Source organism: Neophocaena asiaeorientalis, unplaced genomic scaffold, assembly GCF_003031525.2.
Source record: "Neophocaena asiaeorientalis asiaeorientalis breed wild unplaced genomic scaffold, Neophocaena_asiaeorientalis_V1.1 scaffold229, whole genome shotgun sequence".
NCBI lineage: Eukaryota > Metazoa > Chordata > Mammalia > Artiodactyla > Phocoenidae > Neophocaena > Neophocaena asiaeorientalis.
This window is the reverse complement of record NW_020174096.1, coordinates 2,775,619-2,794,498: the sequence shown is the minus strand read 5'-3', so window position 1 is coordinate 2,794,498 and position 18,880 is coordinate 2,775,619. Positions and strand designations below refer to the sequence as shown.

The window sequence follows — 18,880 nt, the reverse complement described above, 5'->3', positions numbered from 1 at the left end:
TCCGGAATGGAGTGAGCATATACCTTTTGTACACTGGGCTTATCTGACCAGGTTGAGAATCCCTCACTGCTGGCTTCCAAGGCGGACAGTTAAATGGATGACAGACTAGGGCCAGGGATTCAGGTTTACCTGATTTTTGTCATTCCCTACAGAACCAAGGTTTTGAGCACTCTGAGGCTTCTACCAGACTTCGGTTTGAAGCACACAAATCTCAGGAGTACTTGAGTACCGTCCTTTCAGCTTTCATGTATGATAGTCAAAACCAAAGTAGGACATCACCAAACCTCAACTTCCCCATAACAGTTTTAAATAGAGACATTTTTTATTATGCCTTCGTTGCTCACTTTTACACAATGACACCAATGTAGGAAGAAATACAAATAGTTTGCCATGTGTATGCCTTAAAAAATTCCTCAGGCACGAACACATGAAATTCAACTAATAAAAATAACCAATGATCATTAGGTGCTATTTTAGATTTAAACAAACGTATCTTAGGGCTTGCCATCTTCCAAGTACCTTGTAGGAGAGAAAACAAGATGAACAGACTGATTCACATTATTTTACTGTACTGTAATTGCTCTAGACAGGAAGCTCCACACGGGCAGGAATGTGTTCCCCACTGGATCCCCAACTGCCAGCCTGGTTCCCAGTACTCAGAAGATGTATGACTTTTTAGGAAGATTTAAAAAAAAAAAAGGAAACACAAAAACAAAAAACCACACCACATGACCACATGAAAAGCCAAGTAGCACTAAAAGATTAATTTTATAAGGCAGGAAATAACTGCCAAAGAATCTGCATGGCCAGTAACTAAGTGGAAGGAGAGGAAGCAGAAAGCTCTTCAGGCTGATCTGGTGGGGGGAGGGGGTCGGCAGGAAGAGATAGATCCAATTTGGGAGAACTCAGAAGACAGAGAAGGTTATTTTCAATGAGCAGAATGGTTTAAATACAAAAGTACAGAAAGAGGCAAGTTCATGGGCATTTGGGGGCAGGAATGAACCAACAGTCATGTGAGAAGATCAGAGTAGGAGAGAGGTGAGGTGTAAAGCTTGAAAGTACGTTAGGGGCTTCCCCGATGACGGAGTGGTTGAGAGTTCGCCTGCTGATGCAGGGAACACGGGTTCGTGCCCCGGTCGGGGAAGATCCCACATGCCGCGGAGCGGCTGGGCCCGTGAGCCATGGCCGCTGAGCCTGCGCGTCCGGAGCCTGTGCTCCGCAACGGGAGAGGCCACAAGAGTGAGAGGCCCGCGTACCGCAAAGAAAAAAAAAAAAAAAAAGAAAAGAAAAGTGCGTTAGATTCAGACTGAAGAGAACTCAATCTCTGGAAATGCAACTGGACAGTGTAAAGCTTATGAAGATTTGAGGGCAGTAGCAATACGAAAGCTACAGGAATTGGGAATAAAGGCTGTGTGTGAGATGAACGAAGGTAGGGTGGTGAGGAGAGAGACTTGAGAAGGTGCCTAGTTAGAAGAGCTTTTCAATAATCCAGGCAAGAATATTATTTAGGAACTTTGATTAGGATGGTGGCAGAGAAAATGGAAAAAAAATTGAGATTGGTATATGAAATATTTTCAATGCTGAAGGGTCAGGCCAAACAGATACAGGTCCAGAACTCAGGTTCACATGAATGAACAAGTCATAAGCTTTAAGCATGTGAACATAGGACAAATGGAAACCATGCAGATGATAACAGAAAACGGGATTCTAGTAAAGGTACGTGCTATATGATAGCCAATGCTGCCTTGCTTTCTTCTGGTACCTACTTTCTTAGAAACTCTAAGGATTTTTATTCATCTTCTAGGGAAATGGGCAGCTCCATTTTATCAACACAGAATTAAATGATGTTCACTTTCTGCCTTGTGTGAAACCTAATCCAGCCTAAATTCTGGTCAAAGTACCCAGTGTTGCATATTAAGCCAATATTGAGAGCAGTGGTTTTAACACTGGGTCCCAAGGAGCCCCAGAGTTCAACCGAGGTCACCTAAAGGGCTCTAGTCGGAGACCAAGCAGAAAGGGCTCCGGGCTTCCTCTCTACGTCAGCACAGCAGCTCCATTTTTATCAGTTTATGCACTGGGTTTCTGCATCAGATCTTTACACAAGAACTTCTGATGCTAAAAGAAGATGTTTGAAAACCCCTATTAAGTAAAACCTCTGAAGACAGGCATCTAGGCCCAAAAGATCTTCCAAATTCTGTATCTATTACCCCACCCTGCCCCGCAACCCCCTTTGCAAGTCACTAGTTAGATCACAGTCACCTGGGCCTGCTACAGGAGGTTCGGGTTTGTGAGACTTCAGCGGATCCAGTCTGTCCTTCTCCAGCTGTTTCCTTGTACTCCGCTGGCGGGGCTCGCGGAACATAGGCAAGGCATGAGCTATGAGAAGTCACATTTGAAAAATTTCATTATGATAATAACCCTTCCATCCAAAAACATAGCTAACGCATGAGTAAATGACGATGAAATGGAAGTCATAATGACAGCCTTCATCTAATAATAAAAGACAGTCTTATTGCAACCAATTAGCCAATTCCGTTTGAGACCAGACTCACTGTTCACCTCTCCTGGCAACTAATGGCACTCAGGAAATGCTGTCAAATACCGTCACAGAAACATTGGTGAGGCTCCCCATCTCCCAAACCATGGGCAGCAGTTAAACTTAATTCCTGTGGTTTTGAAAAGAAACATTTAATGAGACTGCCTCTTGTTTTTTCTTATAGGACCCAAATGCAAATAATGCCAACAGCTTGCCTGTCAGCCCTGAAGTTTCCTCAGATGCCTCATAAACACTGGAATCACTTCACACATTTCTGAAATGTGACCGCCTCTCAGGAGGAGTTGACAGCACTGAGAAACCAGAAGGGAGGAACACTTATCCCACTGAAACTGGGATAAAGGTTGCCTTGAATGCAAGGAGGTGCCTGAATCTCCCGATGTGGTGACTTGATGGGGACTTAATCCTTTTCAATATGGTCGACAAAGGAATAAAAATCAAAGTAGTATTTGTCCAATTGCTGTTGCTCAATGTCAGAATTAAATTTCAGAATATAAAAGAAAATACATATTAAAAAGGAAAACAGTGTGATATTCTGATGGAGAGGGAGAAGACTATTGGGGATAGAATCAAATATCTTTTTTTGACCAAAAAAAGTACCAGAATAATTTCTTTGAATGTTTATGTGCAAATTAAAACCCCTTTAAAAGAGAAAACTGGGGGAGAGTTGAAGGAATAATAGGGGTTTAAAGGAAATTTATGATATGAATGACAGAAATGTCTGTTAACACCTAAAAAACACTTCCAGTACCCCTCCTATCCTCTACCCGTACTTCCAGCCTGGGCTGGGGCCATATCACTCACTAGTAAAATATGTCTACCTTGAGTCAGAGGAGCTGAAAGACAGCCACCCGTCACTCTGTCGGGCAACACGACACAACAGTATTTTTAGGAGGGGGAAAAATAGCTTTTCACTTCAAACGAATGCAGGAATTGAAGTAGGCTGCATGTAATCACATGAGTTAGACTGGTTACGACACCGACTTTAACACTTCTACTCTTGCAAAAAATGTCACTGGATCTCTTTACTGATCATCAGCTCCAAGGGACATGGTCTTAGATGAGACCAACCACCAGGGAGAAAACCCAGCAGTGCAGCGCCCCCTGGTCTTTAGACTGAGCCACTGATAAAATCCCCAGGGGCATCTGCTAATGACAACTGCTACTGCATCCAAGATCTCCTGCCTAGCCGCAACCTGTGACAGGTCTGAGACTGTGACTCTGGGAAACAAAAACCTGCCAGATTAACGAGGCTGTGTGACAAACCCGAGAGAAGCTGCTCTGTCCTGGTAAGATTTCTGATCATACCCCAGGTAGTTCATTTTATATCTAAAGGTCTCTGGATCAGTCTATCACATGGTCACAGAATTTAGGCTTTTCCCTTTTGGGTTGAAAGTTACATGAAGTAACCCTGTCTCCGTGACGGGGCACAGAAGCTAAAGGGGTTTGCTATTATATGACCCCCAGTCCTGAACACATGAAAGGGGTATTTTGTAACATATGCCTGAACTCGGAGGGCTTTTTCTGTCTCTAAAGCCATGAGATCAACAGCACACTAGAACAGAAGACAGACGCATGATGGAGAAACCCTGCTAACAACTTACGGGTGATGATGTAGTCCTGGGTTAGAGTCTCCGCTTGTTTCGCCTTCCGCTGTGTTTTAACCACACATAATTTCGCTCCCCTGAGAGGAGTAAAAGCAAACGATTTTCTTTATTTGGTCTCAGAAACGAAGTCTACGTCAAAAGCATTAGATACTTTCAGGAACATGCTCTGTACACACCACCTCACCAAGTCCTTGACTTTCTAAGGACTGGCAACAGATGGAGCCCTTGGTGATAAGAGATTAAATGTATGGGAAAGCAAGTCTGAGTCAGTGGTTACTACTCTGTGAAAGGGTTAGAAAAGTAACTGGAAAACAAAAGGCCAGTTTAAAAAATCTATAGAAATAACCTAAAATTAAGATCTTGAAGAGATATTAATAACATTAATCAACCTTTTCACCCTAAAGGTCATAGGGTTCAAATTTTAGTTTATGTCTCAGATGAAAGCAACCTAGGTAGTCTACAGCCCAAGTGGCATTTGTCTACAATTCAAATACAAGAGTACAAGTGATCTGGAACTGAGTCAGCTTGGCAGTGTTGCCGAGGGGCTACAGTCCAAGAATGTGTGGGATTCACCAAAAGTGTGCTAGAACATTTCACTTCTCCTTAGCAATAATGAGCATGTGTTTCAGGAGAAACAAAAACAAATAAGCAAATTTCTTAAAGTAAAGATTCCAAAGATAGGAATCTTCTAAAGGGTGCTATCAAATGGGTTCATTATTTTCTCAAGTAAAACAGACTCTCTCCTCTCATCCTAATTACATTAGCATTTTCAATTTCTTTATTAAAAAACAAACAAAATCCTATTTGTTCTTAAAGACCACAATATATAACTTTATTTTATAGGGCAAAGGTTCCAACTCCAGAAAATTCTGTCTGCTTCTATTCCGAGCCAAATTATAGTCAATACATATTCACTAATAGAGGATGGGTTTCCCTTCCCCTGAAAGAACGTGGGAGCTCAAAACAGGGTTACGGGGGACCCCAGTAAATACAGCATGTGAATTTTAGTACTAGCTAGCCAAGGCTGACTCTAAAGAAAGAGCTAATCACTCACTATACCTTAACAAAGAGAAACAAAACCATCTTTTTGGGGGTTGGTGATACATGTTTACCTTTGTGCCCAAGGAAAAGAGAAATAACTGAGAGACTGACTGAGCCTCTAGTGAAGTTTTCGGATCCTTGAAGCACACTGGTATGCTTAAATTTGGCATTTGGGGACAGACATGGGATTGAAGGGGAAAGTAGCTGTGCCGTCCTCCTCTGCTGGCAGAGAACAACCCTGCCAAACATCCAAACCGGCACCTGATAAAAGCCCAAACAGAAAGGGAACAAAACAGACTAGCCGTTTCCATTTCCTATAAGTGGTTAGTTCCCTGCTTTGTTAATCCCTTACATGCATCACTGCTAATGCCACTGTCCAGGGTGGTATGCAAAGTGGGCAGGCCTTTTTCTCCCCTTGCACTCAACATTTCAGCTAAAGAACTGCAAATCCCCAGGAAACTTTCACTTTGAATTCTGTATGGATCAAGGGAGATATCCAAATCCTCTTTAAAGCACAATACTAGGAGTTTGAGGCTTTACTCTGTGCCAGCTGCATTTTCTAAAAGGGTGGATCCCCATCAAAGAGGGAAATAAATAAAAGTGGGGGTGGAAAAAGAAAACCCTCCCCCAGTTGCTGTCATCCATCTAAAACAGGCAATACTTATGAAATACCTCTGACTCTTGTTGGGGTCATAATAGACTTTAGCCAATCCGTTTCCAGTCCCCACCATGATCTGGTTCAGCTTTGGATGCCACAGGCAGCGGACAACACTCTGTAAAGGAAAGGCACGGTAGTCAACTAAAGAGGGCACATAAAAATGGAAAACAAATCTGCTGGTACTTTGATGGCTTGTTTACGAAACTGAAAATCACCCTGATGACTACCTGTAACTTTTAGGGCATTTTCTTCTAAACCATAGGGTTGTGTTCCTGAGGTTGAGTTCTGTTCTATCACTTGTTACCTGTGTGATACTCTATAAAAATAAAAAAGATGCTCCCTTCCTAACATCCCTCCTCTCCCTCCCTGACAGCCTTGAAACCACAAAGGTGGGCTTTCCAGGCTCTGCTGCCATATGAGGCTGGCATCTTAGAATGCTGAACCCACATAACTCAGCTCATTTTATCACTGAAGCAGATTTAGATCTCAGTGTTTCATGCTTTTATACACACAATAAACATGCCCCTCTGGACAGCGTATTGAGACCAGGTGGTTACTGTTTTTAGTTTACAAAGATCGAAATCTCATAAAGCTTTTTCAGGAACAACACACATTTGCAAACATTGAATAATATCTCCCTATCTATGAGATAAACCAGCAGGTCAGTAGCAGAAGTAAAACAGAGATATGGAATATAAAGCCTTGATATTAACCTGAATGAAAAGCTATTTAGGAGAAGGTTCACTGGAAGTTATGATCCTGTGAGTTCATCACCAGTAAGGAAAATATGTGGTACTCTGGGGTCAGAAAGAACCACGAGTTCTTAGTGAGAAGTACAGCCTGTTTTTAATTTTTGCTGAAGTAAGGGGGCAGAGGTGGAAGAGATGGCAGGGATAGAATTAAGGGGGAAAAAATGAAACTAAGGTTGGTAGGCAGAAACAGCATGTGCTGGGTTCTGCAGATCTCACTCTGATAGAGCAAGAAATGAGTGGAAACATTAATTCAATGATTATCAGGAACCTCTCACGTGCCTGGCAATGTACAAGGACTAAGGGAAAAAGGGTACAATTAGATATTGCAATTTTCTGTTCTAATACTAAAATGCAAATCATGGAATTTCTGTCTCCCAAATAATCTAACTTGGGCTGGATTTCTTTGGTTTCTTCTCCCCAGCCATCCAGCTCTTTTCTTAAGACAGAATATCTGGGAATCCCTGCAACCCCTTTTGATAGAAACTCTGGCTCCCACCTGACTGGCCCCCCAAAAAATGCATATAGTTAAATGGCTGCAATTCCTACTCTGAGATTCCTGAGAAACTAAGAAGGAAATGTAAGAGTCTCTGCAGAACTTCTAATTCATGCCTGACAATATTCAAGAAGAGTGGTTCTTAAGCTCTGCACCACTGAAGAGCGTTGAGATGTTCTACTGAGAAAACCAAATCAGAGTGGTTGTGTTTCCCCTGTCGTCAGGGGAAAACTAAGTTCAAAGGGCAGGTTTTCACAGCTTTAAGTTTTCTTTCCACAATTTTTCTTAAACCTGTGGTGCCTGCTACCCAATGTCTACTAGCAAGTGCTAAAAGACGATAAAACATTTCTAATGGTGAGGGAATATTAACAGAAAAACCTGAAAATAGTAAATCATATTTTTAGTAAAAGATGAAAATAGTAAATCAAAGTTTGGCTTTTAGGGTGTGGGGTGGTTGTCGTTTTGTGCATATGCTCATGAAACTTACTTTAGAATGCGTGTGTATAAAAAGTCACATTTTCCCCTACTAAAACTGTGCCTGGTTGGTAAGATGGAATTAAGTATATCAGGAGTTCATGGTCTGCAAAGCACAACCTGACTACCAGGTTCTCCGCCACTGAGACTAATTTGAGAAACACGCCTAGACCACTGGGAATTTCCAGATGGTCAAGGCCAGGCATGTGGAAACATGAAAGGAGTCACAAACATAACTTCATATCTTACCTAGAATAAGTTCATCCAAGCCAATACTCATCTCCTTCAAGTCTTGGCTTAAGTGTCATAACTACCCAGACCACCCTATTTAAAACATCACACAACTCCCCTTACTTTCCTTGTTTTTTACAGCATGTTTCCCATTTTAAAGTACTATATAGTTTACTGTTAATTATGCTTATTGTCTGCCTCCCCTACTAGGATATATGTTCCACACAGGCCGATCTTCGTCTGTTTTACATAGCCAAGAATCCCAAGTGCCTAGATTAGTGTCTGGAACTCAATAAATGTTTGCTGCAGGGATGAATTAAAAGTTACAGTTCACCCAAGCCTAAACGGATTGCTTTGCTAGGTGGAGGTAGAGACAATTTTCAACTGAAACTCACTACTGCCTAGGAGGGATAATTTGATTTCTCCAGATCATTATTATACTCAAGTACCCCACAAACAGAGTAGGGTTAGCTCCCTCACAATGTGGGCCTAAAAAGAGGGATGTGCAAGGACCAGAGAGCAAGGGAGGAGAGTGAGAGGGGCTTTCAAGGGCCTTCAGAAATCTCAGCACCCACAAATCGCCCTAGGACAACTTTAAGGACATAGCATTAAAGTTATTTCTCTTCCTTGGTTCTCTAGAGATCTGGCTAAGCAGTCTAAGATTACTGGTTCTCAAATATGTTTTCAAGTGAGCAGGGTGCAGAATTGGAAAAGATCCACAGTGTAGGCCTGGTAAATTCCAAGACACCCAGCCAAACAGGCAGTTTCCAGGGGCAGCAGGTTACTGTTACTCTCTCCCTCTATGCTGAGGGTGTAAATGTTAGAGAGAGGCAACGGCCCAGGCCAACAGACCAATGTCTCACGGCTTTCCAGGGAGTCCAAGCTCAGGGCACTGCACCTCTATTCCTGTTCACAGCTTTTACCCTCTAAAGCCCTTAGACACACACATGGCTTTTTACATGGAAGCAAGGAGAAGGCAAATGAGACCCCTTGAACTAAACAGTCATTCCAGAGCTCCATCCACTGTGGCAGTGAGTCACCAAAGCAGCCAATGAGGACTCTGGGAGCAGTCTGACTTAAGTGAAAGATACTTAAGGCTCAATTACCCTAAGACTGGCTATTAATCAAATATTACAAGGATTCCAAAACATGGAATGAAGAAACAGAATTCAAAGTCAAAGGTGGGTGGTCTTTTTTTATTTATTAATATTTATTGTGTATGTTTAGCTAACCTTCGTAAACTTTGCAGCTAATGCGGCTCCACACTCTGTCCTGTCAAGGAAATGCATCTTATAGCAGAGAGCTGGCCATCTGCCAAACCAAACAACCCCTGAGACGGCAGCGAGGCTGGGGAGCAAGTAGAGCTGCCACGCTGCTAACTTGTCAAACACACATACAGGGTTTTACTTAACAACAATGGGACACGTGCCTCCTAGAAGCCCAAGGAGTTACCAGAAGACAGATGAGCTATAACTACTTAGAAGGAATGCATTCACTCAGTCAACCATCCACCAAAGACATCTTCCATCCTCTGTTCTTGAAGAGGTACTTCTGTAGCTGGGCGCTTGCCACATTCAGACGTACACATTTGCTGAGTGACACAGCAAATGACACAGCAAATGAAGGGTAGAGAGCACATCTGAATTAAAGGAGCAGAGGAAAATGTCATGACAGGAGATCTGCACGGACCAAAGAGAAAGCAGAAGGCCACGGGAGTGCAAAGAACCAGATTCTGAAGTTAGTCTGCATATTTTAATATACTGATTTGCTTAATTAAATCGATAAAGGGTTTTATTCTTACACTAATCTACTTCATCTTACCGAAGCATGTGGGACCACCACCGGCTTCCCCTAGCTGCCTGAGCTGAACCCCATGTTACCATAAAAATTAAGTTTAGTCTTTTAAAATTTATTTTTTATTTTTGGTTGTGTTTGGTCTTCGCTGCTGCACACGGGCTTTCCCTAGTTGCGGTGAGCGGGGGCTACTCTTCGTTGAGGCACGTGGGCTTCTCACTGCGGTGGCTTCTCTTGTTGCGGAGCATGGGCCCTAGGCGCGTGGGGTTCAGTAGTTGTGGCATGCAGGCTCAGGAGTCGTGGCTCACGGGTTCTAAAGCGTAGGCTCAGGAGTTGTGGCGCACGGGCTTAGTTGCTCTGCGGCATGTGGGATCTTCCCGAACCAGGGCTCAAACCCACGTCCCCTGCATTGGCAGGCGGATTCTTAACCACTGCGTCACCAGGGAAGTCCCAATTTAGCCTTTTAAACCAAAACCTACTGTCATTTTAGATAATCTGGCAGTGCAGAGGAACCACAGTCTGCCCCACAAGTGCTCAGCTCTAGCAGCAGCCACAAAGAGACAGTAACTGGCGATGGAGATCATAAGCAAGATGACAAGGAGTCACAAGACTTTCATGTGCTCAACACAGAGATCTTTCTTCTCTGTGAAGACGAGAGAAAAAAGATGGGGTGGGGGGCAGAGAAGAAGAAAGCACTTTGTGTACAAAAGGCAGTGTCAAGATTGCAAAACAGGAATTTTGGAATTACCCCTCTACAAAAGTAAAGAGGCCACAAAAAATTCCAAATAATTTATTTCTGTGGTTTTGTTTTGCTTACTTTAAGTGAAATCATGGAAGCAAATAAGGAGAAGAGGAGGAAATCAATGAGAGAAATAAATTTATATTTTAGGACATGGTAGGAAAGGAACTATTAGGTATCTGCAACTTTATGTTATTTAAAGTAGTTGAATCCTTACAGCAACACTACAAAATTAGTTATCTCACCCCCATTTCACAAGAAGAAGAAACTGAGGCTTGTAGGAGGCTGGGTAACTTTCCCAAGGTCACATAATTCGTACACAGAGGAGCTGGGCTCAGCAGGGAGGTTTTCCCAACTCCAGTGCTCATTCCTTTATACCACCTAATTATGCAAAGGCCTGTTTTAGAAGATGATGGGGAGGAAGGGATGTGGCAGATTTAAAATCATCTCCAAACCCACCTGACCCAGAAAGAGAAGTCTTAGCAAGTTTATACTAAAAAGCAGATGGTATTACTAAAATCATAAGGAAGGAAAAAGGAACTACTACCCCAGTTCACAAATGTTACTATAAAAGAAATCAATGCCTGCATAACATCTTAGGCATCCGTAATGCACATATCTAAACACCACCCTTATTCTACTTCACATGCTAAAAGAAGCCTAACATCCTTCATAATTTTATATCTTAATCATGATTATGATGAAACACCATTTCTTGATCCTTCGCAGCTGCTGACCCACACTGTAAAAGAAACTCCGTCTGGTTTTTTCATGTTTGGTTTTTGTCACATAGTACAAGAATGGATAAGCTAACCCAGTGATTCCTTGGGAGAAGAAGCATTTTCCAAAATTTCAAATAAAGAGCCTAACACCTGTCTGGGGAGGAGACTGTCACACAGTTTTGCACACTTGTGTAGAGGCAGTTTCACGGTCGTGGACACCCTCAGGACTACGCAATACATCTGAAAGGCCATGTATATGCTGATCCCCAAAACTAAGAACACAGATCAAGATGCGAGTCCAAAGCAAATAAAAAGAAGGCAGATGAAAATGGAAAGGTACTGGAGAAAGAATTTTCTTTGGATTTGCACAAGCCCAAGTTTTATTTCACAGAGAAAGAAAAACTGCTTTCCACATTAAAATATTGAGCCAGGGAGGTAGAAGAGCAAGAATGGGAAATCCTTAAACTCTTCCAGGCTATTTGTCCTGTCCTCCCAAAGCCTTGCTTTTCCCAAACTTGGATGATTTTGCAGCATGCATGGGCCATTGGGCTTAGTTTCATTCCTCTAAAGTTCAGGAAGCAAACCTGGTGAGTAAGCCTTAGTCTATAATAAATACGACTCCTCAACACCCACCTGATCTCCACGGAGACATCCCTCAAATAAAAACGATTAAAGACATTTTCTCTGCTCTTATAAGTGAGCACATGCCTATCCTTTTTTCCTCCTCCACATTCCTCCGACTCTAAGGAACTTCCACCATAGGGCCAGACTTGTAGCAATTATCACTCTTGGCTGGAAATCTTCTTAATCTTCCCCCTTCCCTGCCCCAAACAATTCTCTCTCTGATAAACCAGATAGAAGCTCAATGGTGAAAAGAAAAAAATGCCATGGCACTTTTATGAATGTACGGGTTGCTGCAAAAAAAAAAAACAAAACAAGGAAAAGTGTTGCTCTATTCCTGCCATAAATATTTGATACAGATGCACAGATTATGCTTTTTAAAAACTGGTATCTAATTAACAAATTAAGTCCTACCAAATGGATGGAAAAATGCATTTATTAAAATCAGTTTATTTACAGCCTCTGCTCTAAAATTAAGGTAACTGCTCAAGCAGCAAAAATCTGGAACCTGGTAATTGTCCTTGGCACAAAATGAATCACATCTGTATCTGATAATAAACTTGCCTAAAGAACTTCATCACGAGAAAAAGATCTCAGAGAAAATGGAAGGTCTCTTGGGTAAGAAAATTAAATACAATTTTCTTCCTCTAATTCAAAACACTAAATGTTAGTTTGCGCCAATCTGCTATTTGAGAAGAACTTACAGAGGCAAAAAAAAAAAAAAAGCACAAATAATGATTGAAAAAAAAATCTGGTAATTATTCTTATTAATGACAGTCTGGGAGCACGAAACAAATAAGAGGCTGGAAGCTGGAGTCCACAGGGTGAGTGACACCAGTGGTGGATCCTACAAGGCAAATACAACAAGGGGGGGAAAGTGACTGGGGGTGGTGGTGGTGGTGGGATGAATTGGGAGATTGGGATTGACATGTATACACTAATATGTATAAAACAGATCACTGGGCTTCCCTGGTGGTGCAGTGGTTGAGAGTCTGCTGGCCGATGCAGGGGACATGGGTTCGTGCCCCGGTCTGGGAAGATCCCACGTGCCGCGGAGCGGCTGGGCCTGTGAGCCATGGTCGCTGAGCCTGCGCGTCCGGAGCCTGTGCTCCGCAACGGGAGAGGCCACAACAGTGAGAGGCCCGCGTACAGAAAAAAAAAACAAAAAACAAAAAACAAAAAAAACAACGGATCACTAATAAGAACCTCCTGTAAAAGAAATAAATAAAATGAAATTCAAAACTTAAAAAAAACAAAAAGAAGCAGCGCTTACTGGAGGCACATTCCCAATATTCTTGTAGAACTTCCTACTGGTGGGCACAGGATGGATCAAGTGTGTCAAGATATGGAGCCGTGCAGGTTTGAGAGGGGCCTGGGGCACTGGAGCCTCAGGCAAGTCAGTTCCAGCAAAGAGTGGGTTTGTCTGTTATATCATACATTATCATCTATTATGAGGACCAGCTTGTGAAAGAGCTTGGGAAGCAGTACCTAAGGCCATCTCTCTCGATCTAATCTACACAGACCCAGACCCCTTTACCATTCTTCATTTATAAGTAGTTCGAGATGGGAATAAAGATAATAACCATAAATCTTTTCTTTATATAAATAAACAAAGCACAAATGGATAAAGCTTGAAATCCCTAACTACTAGATAAGAAATATATATGATCAGATCTTGGAAATCATGAAGTATGTAAAACCAAAAATTAAAGAAAAAGCTGAATCTTCAAAGATATACTATACAGGATACATAAAGCACTATTTGTCTTAATATAGTATAGGTAAAGATGTTTTACAAATCATACTCTTTTATTTAGCCCTTTGGGGGGTCTCACAACCCCTCATCATACAAGACACAGCATTATCTATCACTCCAAAAAAGGAAAAAACACTATCCTGGGACATGTGTTAATTATAGAAGTCTTTCTTCCCCACACTAATATAAACTGTGAAAGTCTGGCCAGAATTCTGATAGAACACCCGGAAAACTTGTTACCAAAGATCGTTCATCAAATTCTGGTTGGGAGAGGAAAATCCGTGGTAGAAAATCTTACAAGACATATAAATCCTTCACTTGGTCTTCTACCAGTGTGATGTAATATGGTGCTGGGTTTGGACAACAGAGCACTGGTCATTACTGTATTATACTTTATACATTTTATAAAGAACAGCGTGTCATTTTGAACACCTACAAAATTTACATATCTGCAAAATCAAGTTCTCTTTTCTTGGTATTTCATAGCGTCAAGTATGTTTCTCCTTCAGGGTCATGTTATCTAGTAGGTGATTCTTCACCCAGTTTTGCCATTCGTGGCAATTATGTCTATACTAGGAAGTATAGATATGTTTAAATGCCAATTCAATAAAACACCAAACTCTCGTGTAGAGAAGAAAAAAAAAGTTTCTAACTAATCAAAAGGGAAACATTGTTTCTATTGCTTTGAAGGACTAGAAATAGAAGCAAAATAGTAAACAGAAAACATTTCCATGAGACTGCTGACACCAAATAAGTAGTAGATGCCTTTTAATACAGCATGTTGCAGGGTTAAATGACACTAGAAAAGGAATATAGTACTAAACTGGACAAGCCCTGCTTTTAGTCCTCATTCTTCCGCCTTCAATGATTTATGAAGCCTGAAGCAGGATGTGATAGGTTCTTCATCTAATTGTAACTCCCCAAATGAGATCACTGTCAGACAGATAATTATAGGAAAAGACAACTCACTATAGGTTTTGAATCTGGATTCCTGCAGTAAACGTTATTTCAAAGAAGAAAATGTTGAATAGAGATTCTAAATAACTGCTCCTGAACTAAGAGTCTACTGGTTAAATTTATAAATTGTTCTTTTAAAAGAGACTGGAAATGAGAATAGAAATGAAATGATAAGCACATCAGAATTCGTCTTCTAAGGAAGAATAAAGATTAGAATTTTGATAAAATACAGTGACAAATTCCAAGAAATAGTTTTTACTTCAGAGCAGAGTGTGTTGTACAAAAGAGGTCCAGGAAACAGATCATATTCATTAACAGTATAACAACCCAAACAAATTATATTCATTACAGTTTTAGATTACCAGTATTTTAAGCATCCACAGTAAACTTGCTTCCTCCACTGAAATCAAAACATAGCTATTTTTAGTAGGTCTGAAAAAAGATCATCTCAAGTTTTAAAGAAGTAGACAATTAAAATTTGTACTTCTTTCATCAAATCTAAAAGAAAACATATTTATGCCCTGAAGTTCCAAATTAATTAGAAAAAACTATTAACAAAAAACAAAAACAAGAGAAGCTGGTACGGAATAGGCCATTATAGTTAACTCCCAATAAGAACATACTATAATAAAATATAACAAAAGGTAAAGCAAAATTAACAAATACATTTTCACCAAACACCTACCATGTGCCATATATTGTTCTAACCATAGGAATATAATGCCCTTCCCACCCACATGGCACCAAGGAGTCCCTTACTCCAATTTGGTCACTGGAAAATCCAGAAATGTCTGAGAAAAAGAGTACCAAAGATAATAGAAGTGTTGAGAAAATATGACCCACAAGGAAAGGTTAAAACAACAACAACTAAGTTTGGTTCACTTAGACAAGAGAAGACAGAACAGCAACTTTATAATCTTAAAGGAAATAGAGGATGTTGACCAGCTGTTCTCCAATTCCCTGAGGACTAGAGTAAAGGATGTGGGCTCTAAGCATGAGAATGTGAGCCTAAAAATAATGAAAAAAAAAAAAAAAGATATGATGGTATGGGATTTCATAAACAGAAATGAACTCTTAGGGAGGTTGTAAACTCTTCTGTTAAAGTCTAATTTTCATATAGGAGAGTTGAGCCGTGGTCCTCAGGTAGGCAAGCTGGACTCTGGAAGATAATATTGAGACACGGAGCAACGTATGCCTGATGCCAGACGGCAGCTGATGAAGCAAAAGCCAGCAGCTTTGCCTGTGGCATACTTACGTGAAGGGAACCTATCACCAGTGTAGCAGAGGGGACTCGCACTAGGATCAAAGACATTATTTTATTTCCTATAATATGAACGTCCTTGCAAATGTGCAGTGATCTTCGAGCTTCCTCCACGGCTAGCCGCGAGGGAGTCCAGGAAAAAGTCTGGAGCTGCCGAAAAGGCAAGACTTTTTCTTGCCTATCTGTTTCCTGGTGCGCAAGGAGAGGGGATTCAGGGTGCGGCTTAAAAGTACCTCCACAGACGGGCGCGAGCCGCAGCTATCAGCGCGGACGCCATTGACGGGCATGAGACACTAAGGCTGCTGCTGCCACCACCACGAAGCCTGTGTGCAAGCAAAGGTCACTATCCAACCTCCCTGTCTGGGAGCCTGTGCAGCCCGCCACTGCCAGGGTCCCGGGATCCAGGGACAACTTCCCTGGGAGAACACACAGCGCGCCTCAGTCTGGTGCAATGTCACACTGGTCTCTGCCTCCGCAGGCTCTCCCCGCATCCGTACCCCTCCCTCCCCACGGCCTGAGTGAGCCAGAGCACCCGAATCAGTGGCTCCTTTACCCCATCCTGTATGAGTGAAGAACAGACGCCCTCAGGTGACCTATAGGCAGAGGCGGGTCGAAATCCAAAGCTGAACCCCTGGAGCTGTGCGAACAAAGAAGAGTAAGGGAAATATCTCCCAGCAGCCTCAGGAGCAGAGGATTAAATCTCCACAATCGACGTGATGTACCTGCATCTGTGGAATACCTGAATAGACAACGAATCATCCCAAATTGAGGAGGTGGACTTTGGGAGCAAAGACATATATACATTTTTTCCTTTTTTCTCTTTTTGAGAGTGTGTATGTGTATGCTTCTGGGTATGATTTTGTCTGTACAGCTTTGCTTTTACCATTTGTCTTAGGGTTCTGTCTGTCCGTTGTTTGTTTTTTGTGTTTTTCTTTTTTTTACTTTTTAGAAATTTTTCTTAGTAATTATTTTTTATTTTAATAACTTTCCTTTATTTTATTTTATTTTATCTTCATTTTTTCTTTCTCTCTTTTTTTTCTCCCTTTTGTTCTGAGCCGTGTAGATGAAAGGCTCTTGGTGCTCCAGCCAGGCGTCAGGGCTGTGCCACTGAGGCGGGACAGCCAAGTTCAGGACACTGGTCCACAACAGACCTCCCAGCTCCACATAATATCAAACGGCAAAAATCTCCCAGAGATCTCCATCTCAACGCCAAGACCCAGCTTCACTCAACAAACAGCAAGCTACAGTGCTGGACACCCTAGGCCAAACTAGCAAGACAGGAACACAACCCCATCCATTAGCAGAGAGGCTGCCTAAAAACATCATAAGGCCACAGACACCCCAACACACCACCAGACATGGACCTACCCACCAGAAAGACAAGACCCAGCCTCATCCACCAGAACACAGGCACTCGTCCCCTCCACCAGAAAGGCTACACAACCCACTGAACCAACTTTAGCCACTGCGGACAGATACCAAAACCAACGGGAATTACAAACCTGCAGCCTGAGAAAAGGAGACCGCAAACACAGTAAGGTAAGCAAAATGAGAAGACAGAGAAACACACAGCAGATGAAGTAGCAAGGCAAAAACCCACCAGACCTAACAAATGAAGAGGAAATAGGCAGTCTACCTGAAAAAGAATTCACAATAACAATAGTAAAAATGATCCAAAATCTTGGAAATAGAACGCAGAAAATACAAGAAACATTTAACAAGGACTTAGAAGAACTAAAGAGCAAACAGACAGTGATGAACAACACAATAAATGAAATTAAAAATTCTCTAGACGGGATCAATAGCAGAATAACTGAGGCAGAAAAACAGATAAGCGACCTGGAAGATAAAATAGTGGAAATAATTACCACAGAGCAGAATAAAGAAAAAAGAATGAAAACAATTGAGGACAGTCTCAGAGACCTCTGGGACCACATTAAACGCACCAACATTCGAATTGTAGGGGTCCCAGAAGAAGAAGAGAAAAACAAAGGGACTCAGAAAATATCTGAAGAGATTAGAGTTGAAAACTTCCCGAATATGGGAAAGGAAATAGTTAACCAAGTCCATGAAGCACAGAGAGTCCCATACAGGATAAATCCAAGAGGAAACACGCCAAGACACAAATTAATCAAACTATCAAAAATTAAATACAAAGAAAAAATATTAAAAGCAGTAAGGGAAAAGCACCAAATGACATGGAACAGAATACCCATAAGGTTAACAGCTGATCTTGCAGCAGAAACTCTGCAAGCCAGAAGGGAGTGGCAGGACATATTTAAAGTGATGAAAGGGAAAAACCTACAACCAAGATTACTCTACTCAGCAAGGATATCATTCAGATTTGACGGAGAAATTAAAACCTTTATAAATAAGCAGGAGCTAAGAGAATTCAGCACCACCAAACCAGCTTTACAACAAATGCTAAAGGAACTTCTCTAGGCAGGAAACACAAGAGAAGGAAAAGACCTACAATAACAAACCCGAAACAATTAAGAAAATGGTAATAGGAACATAAATATCGATAATTACCTTAAATGTAAATGGATTAAGTGCTCCAACCAGAAGACATAGACTGGGTGTAATCACAAGCACTGAAATTGAGACTGTGATTAAAAATCTTCCAACAAACAAAAGCCCAGGACCAGATGCCTTCACAGGAGAATTCTATCAAACATTTAGAGAAGAGCTGACCCCAATCCTTCTCAAATTCTTCCAAAATATAGCAGAGGGAGGACCACTCCCAATCTCATTCTATGAGGCCACCATCACCCTGATACCAAAACCAGACAAAGATGTTGCAAAGAAAGGAAACTATAGGCCAATATCACCGAGGAACACAGATGCAAAAATCCGCAACAAAATACTAGCAAACAGAATCCAACAGCACATTAAAAGGATCATACACCATGATCAAGTGGGGTTTATCCCAGGAATGCAACGATTCTTCACTATACGCAAATCAATCAATGTGATACACCATATTAACAAACTGAAGGAGAAAAACCATATAATCATCTCAATAGATGCAGAGAAAGCTTTTGACAAAATTCAACACCCATTTATGATTAAAACCCTCCAGAAAGTAGGCATAGAGGTAACTCTTCTCAACATAATAAAGGCCATATATGACAAACCCACAGCCAACATCGTCCTCAATGGTGAAAAACTGAAACCATTTCCACAAAGATCAGGAACAAGACAAGGCTGCCCACTCTCA

General features: G+C 41.5%; 1 protein-coding gene across 1 annotated transcript in view; it reads right to left on the bottom strand.

Annotated features, from left to right (window-relative positions):
• Positions 1 to 18,880, bottom strand: part of WDR70 (WD repeat domain 70) — a 297,198-nt gene that overhangs the window by 16,969 nt on the left and 261,349 nt on the right. Inside the window, exons 14-16 of the mRNA XM_024754657.1 lie at positions 5,875 to 5,975; positions 4,159 to 4,238; positions 2,260 to 2,376 (exon numbers count right to left, since the gene is read on the bottom strand). Coding sequence (XP_024610425.1) covers positions 2,260 to 2,376; positions 4,159 to 4,238; positions 5,875 to 5,975 — 298 coding nt within the window. The remainder of the gene's footprint in view (positions 1 to 2,259; positions 2,377 to 4,158; positions 4,239 to 5,874; positions 5,976 to 18,880) is intronic.